The sequence below is a fragment of the Channa argus genome, chromosome 4 (genome assembly GCF_033026475.1).
Source record: "Channa argus isolate prfri chromosome 4, Channa argus male v1.0, whole genome shotgun sequence".
NCBI lineage: Eukaryota > Metazoa > Chordata > Actinopteri > Anabantiformes > Channidae > Channa > Channa argus.
In genome coordinates, this window is record NC_090200.1 from 4,365,116 (window position 1) to 4,378,367 (window position 13,252).

Sequence of the window (13,252 nt, forward strand, 5' to 3'; positions counted from 1 at the left end):
CAGTCGGCGACATCTCCGTTTCCTGGTCGTAGCTGTCAACACAGCTAACGTTACCGCGTAGTTACCAACCGATGTCTTCGGTCGCCGCCCTGCGTCGCCCCGAGCGAGATTTATTCAACCACCCAACAAGAAGTCCTGTAAGTGGGGAAGCCTGTCGTTCCACCCGCTGGTTGTAGGACAATTCAAAGCTGACGAAGTAGCAATTGTGGTTTGTGTTGTTTGGTACGGAGCCAAATATCGGAGCAGCATCTGTGAGTTCTCCTTTGCTAGCGACTGTCTGACAGTGATTGGATAACGTTTAATACCCAGTTGTTGTAGAAACGGGAAAGTCGCGCATTTTCTGTGTTTTGTTAAAAAAAAAGACACAAACAGAAACTAGTCTTTGCCGGTAAGGTTAGCCCTCACTCTTCCTGCCGCTAAACCAGATGTTTAGATCTACCATCAAAGAGTGTCGGTTAAGATGAACTTGAGCTTAATTACAGATGTTCTAATCAAGAACAAGATGTCAGCTTACAAAACACCCAGATTTCCTCAGGTGTAATGTGTCGCGACCTGGCACCACAAGTTAATGTGCCATGGACCACCCGCTGTTAAAGGCAAAGCTTTTGGCCGAGTTGGCCATGTGTTTCTCACGTCACAGTCAGGAAGAACCCCCCCCCGGACTCATAATGAGTCCGCAGTCCGATGTGTGAATGAGGTGGGGGAGTCCCAGTAATCTTATACTGAGAGAATTGAAATTGAACCTTAAATGTCTCCTCTAGAGATCTAACTGTGATTATGTCTTATTAATGATCAATTCATACATGATTATTATGATTAAAGCAAGTTCATCTCAGAATCCAGTGCAGTGCCCTCGAATGGTTAAGTTTGTCTAACCAACCCCCCCACACACACACATTTGAATTTACAGTAATAGAAGATGAAGATGAGCGACACATTCTCGCATTTAAAAGCCTTAAACATGCAAAAAATTTTGAATTGTCTTCTTGAAGAATAGCTTAAAATAAAATCCAGATAATTATTAGATATTTTATTATTATTATTACTGATTTGTCATCTAAATGAAAAGTTTGTTAGCTGTTGATGGTTTTATCCAGGTAAAGATTTCACATTTGACAACTTGTTACTGATTAATTAGGCAATAGCTTGCTTACTGCAGCTGTCTGCAAATTGACAGATGGGACTAGAATAGTTCCTGAAACTCTTTTATGAGCATCACTGAGCAATAGTTCGTCTGTTGCCACACTTACAGTCAGTAGAGGGACGTAATTGTGTTTCACTTCACAGCTTTACCATCCAATGTTAGAGGTTGCAGTTTTCCTGGCATAGTTGAGTGTTTCTGGCTGAACCAAGATAAGCCAGATGTTTGCATTTGGATGAGCCGGACACTCTAAAATCCTGCCGTGCATTCTTAAGTCCTTTATGAACAAAACACGTCAGCCATTTGTCGGTTTTCCGAAAATGTGAGGCAAATGAAGGCTGTTTAACACTAATATTAAGTGATACACATTTTACAATTTGGCTAAAAGTGGGCATTCGGTTGTGACTGGGATATTGGTGCTAATGGTGGTGCTCGTAGCTCATTTGTTAGACCACACTGGTTATTGACATTTGTGCCATCTGTAGCTGTGTTTTATGAAAATGCATTAGAATCTGCTTCAGTGTATGCTGCTCCCTGTGGAAGCCTGTATTCACAGTGCACTGACTGCGGTGGGGATGCATTCACTGTCTGGGCAGCCCCCTAGTTGGAACTGGTATCATGTTCTGCTCATTATGGCACATAGGGAATATTGTTTATTATTTTTATTATAAACAACAACAGAGATGAGATGTTATATCTGTTCATGTTGTCAGATTGACAATGTAGTGCATTTTGCACTCATTACCCTTTGCCCTTTATCAGTAGATTCATTTGTGTATTAAATAGAAATGAACCAATATGATAGAAAAGGTATCTTGATAACGCTTTGCTATATTAAGGTATTTTTATGCAAAAATGCCTGTGTGTTTTGGAGATTTGCTGCTGTTTGTTGTTTTATATAATTGGAAAATATATATATATATTTTTTTTTTTACCACAGATTTTGATTTGCCAGAAAAAAAAATATGTTCACTGATCACATCTAGTTGACACCTGTCACCTTAATAAGTATTGACTCTGATACCAGTCCAGCAGATTGGGTCGATGCAAATGTATTTTTTTTTTTTTTAATGAGGTTTGAAGTAAAATATACAATTAAGGATGTGAATGAGAGTAAGTTATATGATACAACAGTGAATGAAATGAGTAAATTCTGCACTGCTGGACATACATTGTGCAACAAAAAATCATTTTCCTTATGGATTAACATGTCAATTAGTGTTTTCAAATAATCAATGCGTCTGATGATGTAGTGTTTTAAATGTCAGCACCTGGTAACAGAGCAAACAAGCGTCCCAGAGTAGTAAAAAGAAGAAAAACAAACATAAAAGTGACACTGAAACTGAAAAACTTTTAATTGCATAATCATAAGACACAATAAAGTCAAAACATAAAGTTGTTGATAAAAGTGTCCTCTCTGTACTTGTACTTCTCGCAGGGCCAATGGCGTTCAGGAAGGTTCTGAGGCGGACGGCGATCGTAGGCGGTGGGGCGGTCGCCGCAGCTTTCAGCCTGTCACAGCTGCTCGAGTACAGAAAGAAGCAGGTGAGTTTGTAATTGAAGTCTCCTGTCAGCTTGTGAATGTCGTGGCCCAAGTGTGTGCAAAAATTCCAGGGTGCAAGCAGGATTTTACTGAATACTTTTAGACTTCTCTCTTATTCCCCCAGCAGGAACCTTTTGAGAATTGTATTTCTTTTGGGCTGAAACAAAGCAGGGAGGGACTGCGTTTCCAGACACGTCCTGTCTAGAGTTTGGAATGTTTCCTTTTTGTTCCCCCGTTTGTGTGCAAGATTCTGAGAGGCTTAGAAATGATGACAGAATGAAAATGTTTTGTTGTACCACGACTCTTTTCTTTATGATCTTATAGCTAATCTTCTCCTGGTGTTTGTTTTCTCCTTTTTAAACCAATACATTTTATTATTTTCATAAAATACGACTGCTAAACAAGCAGAAAATATAACCTAAAATAACCTCCTCAGTCCATTTGGTGAAACATAAAGTAACATAACAACATAGAGGAACTGAAGAAACTACTTCAGGCTGTGAGGTTTGACTGCTTTCCTATTTGTCCTTTTAGAACAAAGTAATAAAGTCAAGTGTTCATCTTGTGGTTTGGCAACTCAGTCACCATGCACTTGGACAGATTCGCTTGTTTCGAGTTTACGAGTATGGGAAATAATTTAACTGCACCCTAATGTGAAGTAACATGTTAAGAAACAAGTGGTGGCAATTTTGCAGACTTTGCTTTCAAAGTCTTAAAAGATTTCTGGCCTTAGAAGTCTGAAATTATCTCATTTCATATCACTAGCCAATTAATATTACCTGGGTAATACTCACAGCAGCTGTATACAAATCTTAATTAATGTACTTTAGAGATGCTTCTTGACAGCATCGCCTATTGTGTTTCCTAACGGTTATTAAATTGCATTACTTGCGGCGGATCTGGTGCACCCTGGAGTTTTAGTCAAAGTCTGAATCATTCAGTGACTGCAGACACAGTCAAGCAGCTGTGTCTCCCCTGACCTCTGACCTGATGTAGGCTCATTTCGGTGACGCCACATAGCAACAAACCATAGATTATTTGACTGTACAACCTAACGTGTACTCTTGTTTTGTGTCCCGACACGAAAACGTCCTCTCTTGCCCATCGTCACCCTCTCGCCCAAGCGTGGATCGGTAAGCAAGAAGTCAACCCTGATGAAATATAATCATTTTCACAATAGTTTGTAATCACGCATGCCTCTAATCCCAGTAATTGCACTGCTGATGAGATGAATGTCCGTCTTGTCTCCTTTAGCAAGGGCGCATGGCTTGGAGAAGACACCGGCCGATTGGCTATTAGCATGGGCCTTGCTGTGCCTTTCACTGACTTAACTTGATTACTTGGGGGGGGCTGGCACTTAATTCTGTGGTGCTGTTTGTCTGGATCCATCATCAAAAGCAGACAATGATTATATCATCGTCTTGTTCGCCGTTGCAGGCCTAAATTACAAGCGCCTGCTACAATTTGCAAGTCAAATGCAGCGTTTGCCTCAAAGCAGTTTGATGCAATCATTTAGCTTGAGCTGCTAAGTAGGAAAAAAAATGAATAAATATTTCATTAGAAGTGAAATCCAGCATCCACGTATCAGAGGGGAGCTGTTCTGTTTTTAAATTAATTATTTTTCTAATCAGACTGTGGGTGTAAAGGTGTTCACAGGCTGGAATGTGGTTTATGTTCTGGGGTTTTTAAAGCCGAGCATCACGTGGCAGCAGGTAGTAACCCTTAGCACATTTACTATGCTTCTACTCAGGAATACGTTATTTTTATGCTTTGCTTTTGGTAACTAAAGGTGAAAATGAGACATTACAAGCACATTATATTCTCACTTTCCACGTGCAGACAACAACAGGTGGTGCCACATTCAGTTTGTCACATTAATACTTGTAGTAAATTAGGCGGCAGTGGCACCTTGAACTTACAGTAAGTGAAAGGAGTATTAAAATATTAAAAACATAAAAACATGTGTCAGGAGATTTTCCTAGTGTAACTGTCGGGTAGTTTATTCAATAACACTGCAGTAGAAGTGGAAAAGGTTTCTGCATTTTATCTACATTTCCGTTTTTCCAGAGGTGGTAGAAGTACACAAACTCAGTACTGAAGTATATATGAGCAAGTGCACATTCCTAGAAAAAAAAAAGTACTTCAATACAAGTACCACTTCAAGTTCTCTACACAACTAGATGCATTAAGCACATGCTCTAAATTGTACTTAAAAATATTTTAAACACTAATGAAGTTGATGCAGCTGACAAGATAAATAAACATGTCTAGTCCAGATTTCAAGGAAAAACATTGCAGAAACATTTTATCTTAAAAAATATTTACTATTAAAAATGTAAGACAAAGCTCTGTGTTAACATAGAGACCAAAATATGATTTTATTAATGGGTCATTACTTTATGTACTGGCAGCTGATTCATTCATAATAGTACATCGGCATTTATTTGTATAATAATCTATGTGTTTAAAGCTGTAAAATAAGTGTAGCTGAGTAAAACGTACTACTTCTTATTGTACGTTAATTGTTCTGGAAGTACAGTAACAGTTACAGTACCATAAAATGGACATAACCGGTACACGTACCTGAAAAGTACAGTAGTTGATTGAATGCTACTTTTCACCTCTACAAGAAAAACGCATCAGCACATGACGTGCGAAAGTGTTTGCGTTGTGCTTATAGTCTTTCACAATGCACCTTATTTACGCTCTGACGTGGACAGGAATTTTCAAATGTACTTCTTCTAACCTTGTGTTTCTTGCATGCCTTGCTGTCTCTAGTTGGTGGACACTGCTGGAATTAGTACATTTCCCATTGGGACGAATTAATGTAACGTCGCGTTGGTGGAAGAATTACCTTCTACTGTTTTGCTCACTTTCGGGATTCAAAATGAGCCTTTAAGTCTTCAAATGCTTTGTGATGCTCGTGTTTGTGTGCAGGCCCGTTTAGCCGAGGTGGCAGCAGAAGGCGAGCTGCAGGTTCCCTTCGCGGATGAGCTTCCCTCTCGGCAGGCCCAGCTCGCTGCGCTAAAAAACACCGAGGAGTTTGACGTCCTGGTTGTTGGCGGAGGGGCCACGGGGGCAGGATGTGCCTTAGACGCTGTCACACGCAGTAAGCGCTCCGTCAACAGGTCCTCTCTGCGTTCACCAGCTGGGAACACTTTGTTGTGGTAGTGTTCCAGAATCGGCTGATGCTTTGTCAGGCCCAGAAGTCAATGTTGGTCTTCACCTGTGCTCATTCTAACCTGTCAGAGCTGCCTGACAGACACTGCACAGGGCTATGAACTTCCAAGTCAGCAATTACCAAGTGTAGAGCAGCGAGAGGAGTATTTTTGAAATCTCTTACTTTTTGTGCTTGGCGTCTAGAGATCTCATTTCAAACTTAGATCTCCGACTAAACCAAGCGAAACTGGACCTAAATGTAATTTGAAGTAGTGCAGGAATAACATAGAAGCGGAGGATGAGGTGTTTAACAATTCCTTAATGATAACAAGCTTTTCAGACTCAGCAGGTGTATCAGCTTATATTCTTATTGTCCTCCCCAGATCTCAAGACTGCTCTCGTGGAAAGAAGCGACTTCTCGTCGGGCACGAGCAGCCGCAGCACCAAGCTCATCCACGGCGGAGTGCGCTACCTCCAGAAGGCCATCATGCAGTTAGACTATGAACAGGTTCCTCTTCAGGTTTTGTATTTACCATCTTCCTCTCGTCTTGTTGCTGCTTCTGTCACCATCTTTTCATGCTACGTCTCCAACAGTACCTGATGGTGAAGGAGGCCCTGCATGAGCGAGCCAACCTGCTGGAGATTGCACCTCATCTGTCTGCGCCGCTGCCCATCATGCTTCCTGTTTACAAGTGAGTGTTACGGATTTCCTCATGCTAACATAACGCCTATACTTTTGAACAAAAATGGAAAATTCTAATGACATTTAGTTAACTTGAGTCACTTTTCCAAGATGGTGGCAGTTGCCTTACTACTGGGCAGGCATCAAGATGTACGACTTGGTGGCTGGGATCCAGTGCCTGAAGAGCAGCTACGTCCTCAGTAAGACCAAGGCCTTGGAGTTTTTCCCCATGCTGAAGAAGGACAAGCTGGTGGGGGCCATCGTGTACTATGATGGTGAGTTAATATGACCACAAAACCCAATTTCTTATTACCTTCAGAATTCTATACTCAACGGTCCCTCGTTTTGCAGAAAAAACCCCTTGCTGCGTGTTCTGAATGCAGTAAATTGTAATATTGAAGCGACCGTGTCAAACTGTAAAATTAAACTTCAGACACTCAGACGAGATGAAAGGTTGAACACTGTTACAACAGGCCTTGGATGTAGATGTAGCCCGTGGCCTTCGCGTCTCCACTGGTCCCTACCAAAATGTGTTGACAAGCTGCTAGATGCCCTCTCCTCCCTGTGGCAGTGAAGGTGACGTGTTCTGTGGATGGGAACTGAGGAGAACCAGGACATATGCCGAGCGTCCAGCTGTGTGTGAGCAGCTTCGAGCCGCCGGCGTCTTTTCCTTTCCACCAACCAAAATAACAACTTTGTCTCTGCGGGCAAAGTGTGTGTTAGTGTAGGCTTGACTGAGCATCAGCTGCTGTTTCTGCAGAAATAAGACAATTTACAGAGGATCCAATGTCTCTTATTCATAATACTCAACGTAATTATTCTTTAGACTCTGCATGAAAACACTTTTTACTCTCCAAACGTTAAATAGAATCGCAGTTACATCTGAGTGTACTGTAGGGAAGCAGCATATGTTTGAATTCCACCTCCCCTCACCCACCATCATCTGCTCTGAGGTGGAGGCAGCAGCGGGATGGTGGAGGGGTGGGCCGTCTTTTCTCCAATTATGCCGTCTGGAACAATCACGCCTGTGACATTTTGAAATCTGACCTTCTCTCCCGGCGGTGTGGAGCGTCGTCATCGGTCAGAGCGGCTGAGCAGCAGCTATTCCTCCCTCTGTCTCCTGCTGCCACCAACAACAGCACAGGCTCTGTTTTTCCCACTAACTTCATCTTTTTTTTGTTTTGCCTGCGCTGGCTGCTATATAATTTGTTTATCTGCCTCCAACGCTTTGAGAAATGAAACTACAGTATGTGTGTAGATTCAAAATCAACAGAGGCTTCACCAGAAAAATACCATCAGTTTTTCACACTTGGGTTTACAACCAGTTGCCATATCATATGCACAACTGTATAATTTAAAACAGTCCATTAACTGGCTTCATGATACCTAATAATGTTCAGTTTTCGTGAACACTTTCATAGAGGTGTAATTATGTTTTTCTGCTCATCAGCATCTAAGCAGTGTCAGCTTTGCTGTTGTGTTGAATTGGATTATATTGTACAGGTGTACTTAATAATCCGGCCCTATATCACCCACATGCAATAACCTCAAAATGTAAAAACAGACGAAAAGTATTCGGACCCCAAATTTATTACTGTATAGAAGCAGCGATTAGAGCTTCAAGTCTTACTTGTCAAAACATGTCCAAAAGGAGTAAAAAGGCAGTCAAACAAAAACTTTTCAAAAAGGCACAAAAAAAAGACTAGATATACACACAACTCAACCAAAACACAACCACAAAAAGACTCATAATAGAAACAGTAATTGTGACATGAAAAAAAGACACACAACTAATCTCAAATACGTAGGAACTCGAACACAAACATGAGCAAAAAGATGGAACGATGATAAAAAGTGGACACAAAATGACAGAGACAAATGTCATTTTAAATGCAATAAATGATCCCAAAGACGCCACACTTGGGTGTTGCCAAAAGGAACTATATACTACAGAGCCAAAAGAGAATCAAAAATGGACACGCAATTGCCCAAAGGACACACAAAGTTGACCGAGAAGAGGCGGAAAAAACATTACAAAGACACGATAAAGTTGCGATGCGTCTTGATGTTGGACGTGTTCGATCTCTGTGTCTGACCTGATGAGGTTTTGTAACGCAAGTGATCACGTCCAGGTCGACTCCTAGAACCGTCTCCCCTCTGTCCTCAACAGGGCAGCACAACGACGCCCGTATGAACCTGGCCATCGCCCTTAGTGCCGCGCGTTACGGCGCCGCCATCGCCAACTACACCGAGGTGGTTCACCTGCTGAAGACAAACGACCCGCAGACGGGCAAGGAGAAGGTGTGCGGCGCTCGCTGCAGGGACGTCGTCACAGGTGAGACACGCGGGCGTAACCGTGAAATACCTACCTTTACCCTTGTTTCTGTCCTCCCACGTTTTACTTTTTCCTCTTCTGCAAACAGGACAGGAGTTTGACGTGAGGGCCAAGTGTGTGATCAATGCCACGGGGCCTTTCACAGACTCCCTAAGGAAGATGGACAACCAGGAGACACAGAACATCTGCCAACCCAGCGCCGGTGTTCACATCGTCATCCCCGGCTACTACAGGTACTGCAGTGACATAGTACCTCACATTTTCCGCCCAAACCCACATGAAGCCGTTCGTGACGTCTGCTACAGCAAATGCATTAACTTGTAAATATTTCCTGCCTGTTTTCTCATTCTCATGTGTAAACACTAATGCTGCTAAACTACCGTCTGACCTATACCTGCATGCATACAGCCGACCCCTCTGGTTAAGATACCAGCGCAGAAGCAATAGAGTGGTTTTGTCGAAGTTGGGGGGGGCGGGCGGGTGGAGGGGGGTTTTAAAGTTCAGCGGAGCTTATTGAGCAGAAACCCGAGGGAGTTCGAGCCCTTTGAACAGCGGCAGAAATGCCAACCGCCTAATTCTCCTCCCCCCTTTCTCTCGTCTTCCTCCTGCCGCTATCTGCCACCCCCCCCCTCCCCACACGCACACACACACACACTCACAGACACACTAACACTCGCACTCCTCTTCCACCCACAGTCTTTTTCTCCTCTTCCCCTCATCACCTACTCAATTAGTCTCTCTCTTCCACACTTGTTCTGTCCTTTTCTTTATTCCACACTACTCTTCCTCCTCCTGCTGCTCTCCATTGTTTCTCCCGTCACTTCCTTCTTCTCTTACACACAAATCAACTCATTTAGACACTAATTACTATCACTTATATGAAGGCCACAAATAAACACAGTGGGAGTGATAACCATTTCCCTTTCTACTCACCTTTATTTGTCTGAATCGTGTTTTTTGTGTCTCTCTTGAACACAGCCCTGACAACATGGGCCTGCTCGATCCGGCCACCAGCGACGGACGTGTCATCTTTTTCCTGCCGTGGGAGAAGGTGACCATTGCGGGAACGACCGACACGCCCACCAACGTGACGGCCCACCCCATCCCCGGGGAAGACGACATCAACTTCATCCTAAGGGAGGTTCGCAACTACCTCAGCCCTGACGTAGAAGGTACAGTAGTGTCCTCTCGGGGACGCAACACGTTGAGCTCTTTCAAAGGTAAAACATGAGCAGTACCGTCAGAGGCTCTTAGCTGATTGGGACCCCTGAGCTCTTGGGCCCCTGGGTGGGCTTGTTTCAGTTCATGTAAACAAAATACCAAACTGTATTTATGAAGACTATGTCCCTGTGTCTCCAGTACGTCGAGGAGATGTGTTGGCAGCGTGGAGCGGCATCCGTCCCCTGGTGACCGACCCCAGCTCCAAAGACACTCAGTCCATCTGCAGAAATCACATTGTCAGCATCAGTGACAGTGGACTGGTCACCATCGCTGGTCAGCTGCTTTAAAAGACATGTCTTCTTAAATGACTGCACTGAAAATCGGTGTTGACCCCACACTAATTGTCTTTCTCCAGGTGGGAAGTGGACTACCTACAGGGCTATGGCTGAAGAAACACTGGACGCAGCCATCGGAGCTCACGGCCTCTCGGCTGACCCCTGCAGGACTGTTGGCCTGATGCTGGAGGGGGCCAAGGGCTGGACACCGACTCTCTACATCCGCCTGGTGCAGGACTACGGCCTGGAGAATGAGGTAAGACACACATCAGCTCTACGTGGATAAACGCATCAGTAGGCCGACTTCTGTAAAGTCATTGCACCAACCTCCTTGTGACAAACTTCAGGATGCTGCACAACAAATCTCCAGTCTCCGTCCAGCACAGACTCGCTATGATCACGTGTCATTTACTTTGTTCTTTATTTTTCACATATTCAGAGGTTTTTTTTTTTTTTTACTTTACTTTTTTGGCCAACAATTTCTTGTCACATTGTGTCTAGTTTTGCCATTTTTTCTGTCTTAGGGTTCATATAGTGTCTAGTTTCTGTCTTTAATCTACAAGCTGTCCAGTTCGGTACTTACACTACACTGTACACAGATCCCTAAAAAGTTCCTAAAACTCTTTCTTTCCTAGCACCAAACAGTTTGACATAGATTTCCAGCACGGCGTGCTGCAGACCTTTAAACTGCCTACTGTACACGGGACCAGACACACACACACAGACAGAGAGCGATCTACAAACAAACCTGCAGAAGAAGTTCCCTCCTCACTCCTTCCTCCACGTTCTCTGTCTCCTTCACCAGCAGCAGCAGCAGCAGCAGCAGAGCTGACATTAAAGTCGCTGCTGTAACAACGCTGACATTTCTACTACACAAAAGACTGGACACATGCACCGCGTGCTGTACAATGTATCAATGGCATTAAGTAAGGGCACATTGATTTACATCAGCGACATGCCATCTTTCCAATAATTAGCCTAAGCGTTTTCATTAAATCCAATAGGACACGGTTTCAGGAAGAAAAAGTACTTGCGCACCGACTGGCTGCAGTATACTTACTCCTCATTAGAGACGTTCGACAGCGACTCTGGTGTTCTCTTGAATATTTCGAAAAGGTCACTGTTGATATTTGGACAGCGTTTGCCCTTTCGCATGATTGGCAAGCCAACGATCTGAATAGCAAATAGCCCTCTTGTGTTCGGTAAACACATGACACCTCATTGACAAAGTGGCGCCAACACTTATCGTTTAAGTGCGCGGAGGTGAAATCGATCACGTGAATACCAGGAGCTAGAATCCGCCTTGTTTGAACCCATCATTTTTATACTGCGCAGGACAAACCGGAAACCTTCACTGAGACAGATATTATAAGAATGAAGCATAGTAGAGAGCAGTATAACTGCTAGTTTGATTAGAACTTATTCCAGACAGCAATAAATAGAAAATAAAATTGTATTTCATAAAAGAATACAAAAGAGATAAACATATTTGATATGTGTGTATTGTGGGATTAATGTCTATTTATAATGTACTGTTGTACTGTGAACAATAATAATAATAATAATAATAGTAAAAATAAAAATAATACTATTTTATTATTATTTTTTATTTTTGCAGACTTTTGGGATGTTAGATTGGGCTATTCGTGAATAGCTTGAATTAATTCCTTGTTTTTATATTCAGACTTGTTACTAATATGTTGACATGTTAATAAAATTTTTAGATATTTTAACATGTTAAATTATTTATGATGAGATTTTATGAAGTTTATTATAAATATTCTATAATATAATAAATATTTTAATGTACGTATGTACGGATATATGTGTGTGTGTGTGTGTGTGTGTGTGTGTGTATATGTATATCTCGATTGTTTTAACATTCTGTTGCAGGCTGGTTTCTGTGCAGGGTGAATCTTTCTTTGTACTTTATACCTTGTATTCTCAGGTAGCCCAGCACCTGGCCTCTACATACGGTGGGAAGGCGTTTGACGTTGCAAAGATGGCTCAGGTCACAGGGAAACGTTGGCCCATTGTGGGAAAAAGATTGGTGTCCGAGTTTCCTTACATCGAGAGCGAGGTACAGTGGCATCTCATCGACTGGTCGTTGTAAGTATTTCAGGGGCGTAGCTTTGGCAGTGTGTGTCTTCTCTCTCAGGTCTTGTATGCCATTAAGGAGTACGCCTGCACGGCTATTGACGTCATCGCCCGACGCACGCGTCTGGGCTTCTTGAACGTGCAGGCGGCCGACGAAGCCCTGCCTCGCATCGTCCAGATCATGGGAAAAGAGCTGGACTGGAGTCAGGAAAAGAGAACGGTACAATTATACGACAACGCCACATTTGACATAACTAAGGAGAAAAGGTTTGAAAGGTTTTCGCCATTTGTGTCACTGGTTTGTGGGATATTTGTCCCCTCCCAGGAACCCACTTTGGTTGGACATAATGCTTTAATCCATGCAGTGTTTCTTTTTTTGACCTGTGCACAATGGAGAGGTCCACACCCTCTTTGCCTTCAGAGGGAACCCACTGTGTGTGTGGCACAGATTAAGTGATAACCTACTGTTAACATCAAACTGAAGTATTTCAAGGTTCTATTGTAAACTAGCAGAGCAAATCTGCATGTGCAAGTACTTCAGAATTACTTCAAAACTAATCACATAAATATTACAATACAAATAGAAGCACAGATGGCAGATGTAGTTATTTATAAATCACAAAATCATGAATTTGTCTTTCTCCAGATAAGTGGTGGCCTACAGTAAAGCAGCAGGAGCACTGGGACCACGAGGAGATGTAGAAATAATTTGATGCATTTATCAACCAAACATTACAGTAAATGTGCTGTTTACCTTGAATTGTATGTGATTTTAAATAAAACATCTTGGAGTTTGTGG

At 42.7% G+C, this 13,252-nt stretch overlaps 1 protein-coding gene across 4 annotated transcripts in view; it reads left to right on the forward strand.

Annotated features, from left to right (window-relative positions):
• Positions 1-13,252, forward strand: part of gpd2 (glycerol-3-phosphate dehydrogenase 2 (mitochondrial)) — a 21,680-nt gene continuing 8,428 nt past the window's right edge. The window contains exons 1-14 of one of the 4 annotated variants that reach the window (XM_067502762.1): positions 1-137; positions 2,580-2,686; positions 3,809-3,817; positions 5,622-5,793; positions 6,227-6,351; positions 6,438-6,535; positions 6,637-6,800; positions 8,696-8,860; positions 8,949-9,093; positions 9,839-10,032; positions 10,220-10,354; positions 10,437-10,612; positions 12,305-12,436; positions 12,515-12,673. In XM_067502762.1, coding sequence (XP_067358863.1) covers positions 2,585-2,686; positions 3,809-3,817; positions 5,622-5,793; positions 6,227-6,351; positions 6,438-6,535; positions 6,637-6,800; positions 8,696-8,860; positions 8,949-9,093; positions 9,839-10,032; positions 10,220-10,354; positions 10,437-10,612; positions 12,305-12,436; positions 12,515-12,673 — 1,776 coding nt within the window. In that variant the 5' untranslated portion in view covers positions 1-137; positions 2,580-2,584. Of the gene's footprint in view, positions 252-2,579; positions 2,687-3,808; positions 3,818-5,621; positions 5,794-6,226; positions 6,352-6,437; positions 6,536-6,636; positions 6,801-8,695; positions 8,861-8,948; positions 9,094-9,838; positions 10,033-10,219; positions 10,355-10,436; positions 10,613-12,304; positions 12,437-12,514; positions 12,674-13,252 lie in introns of all 4 variants that reach the window. The other 3 variants (XM_067502763.1, XM_067502764.1, XM_067502765.1) reach the window with 3 other exon arrangements.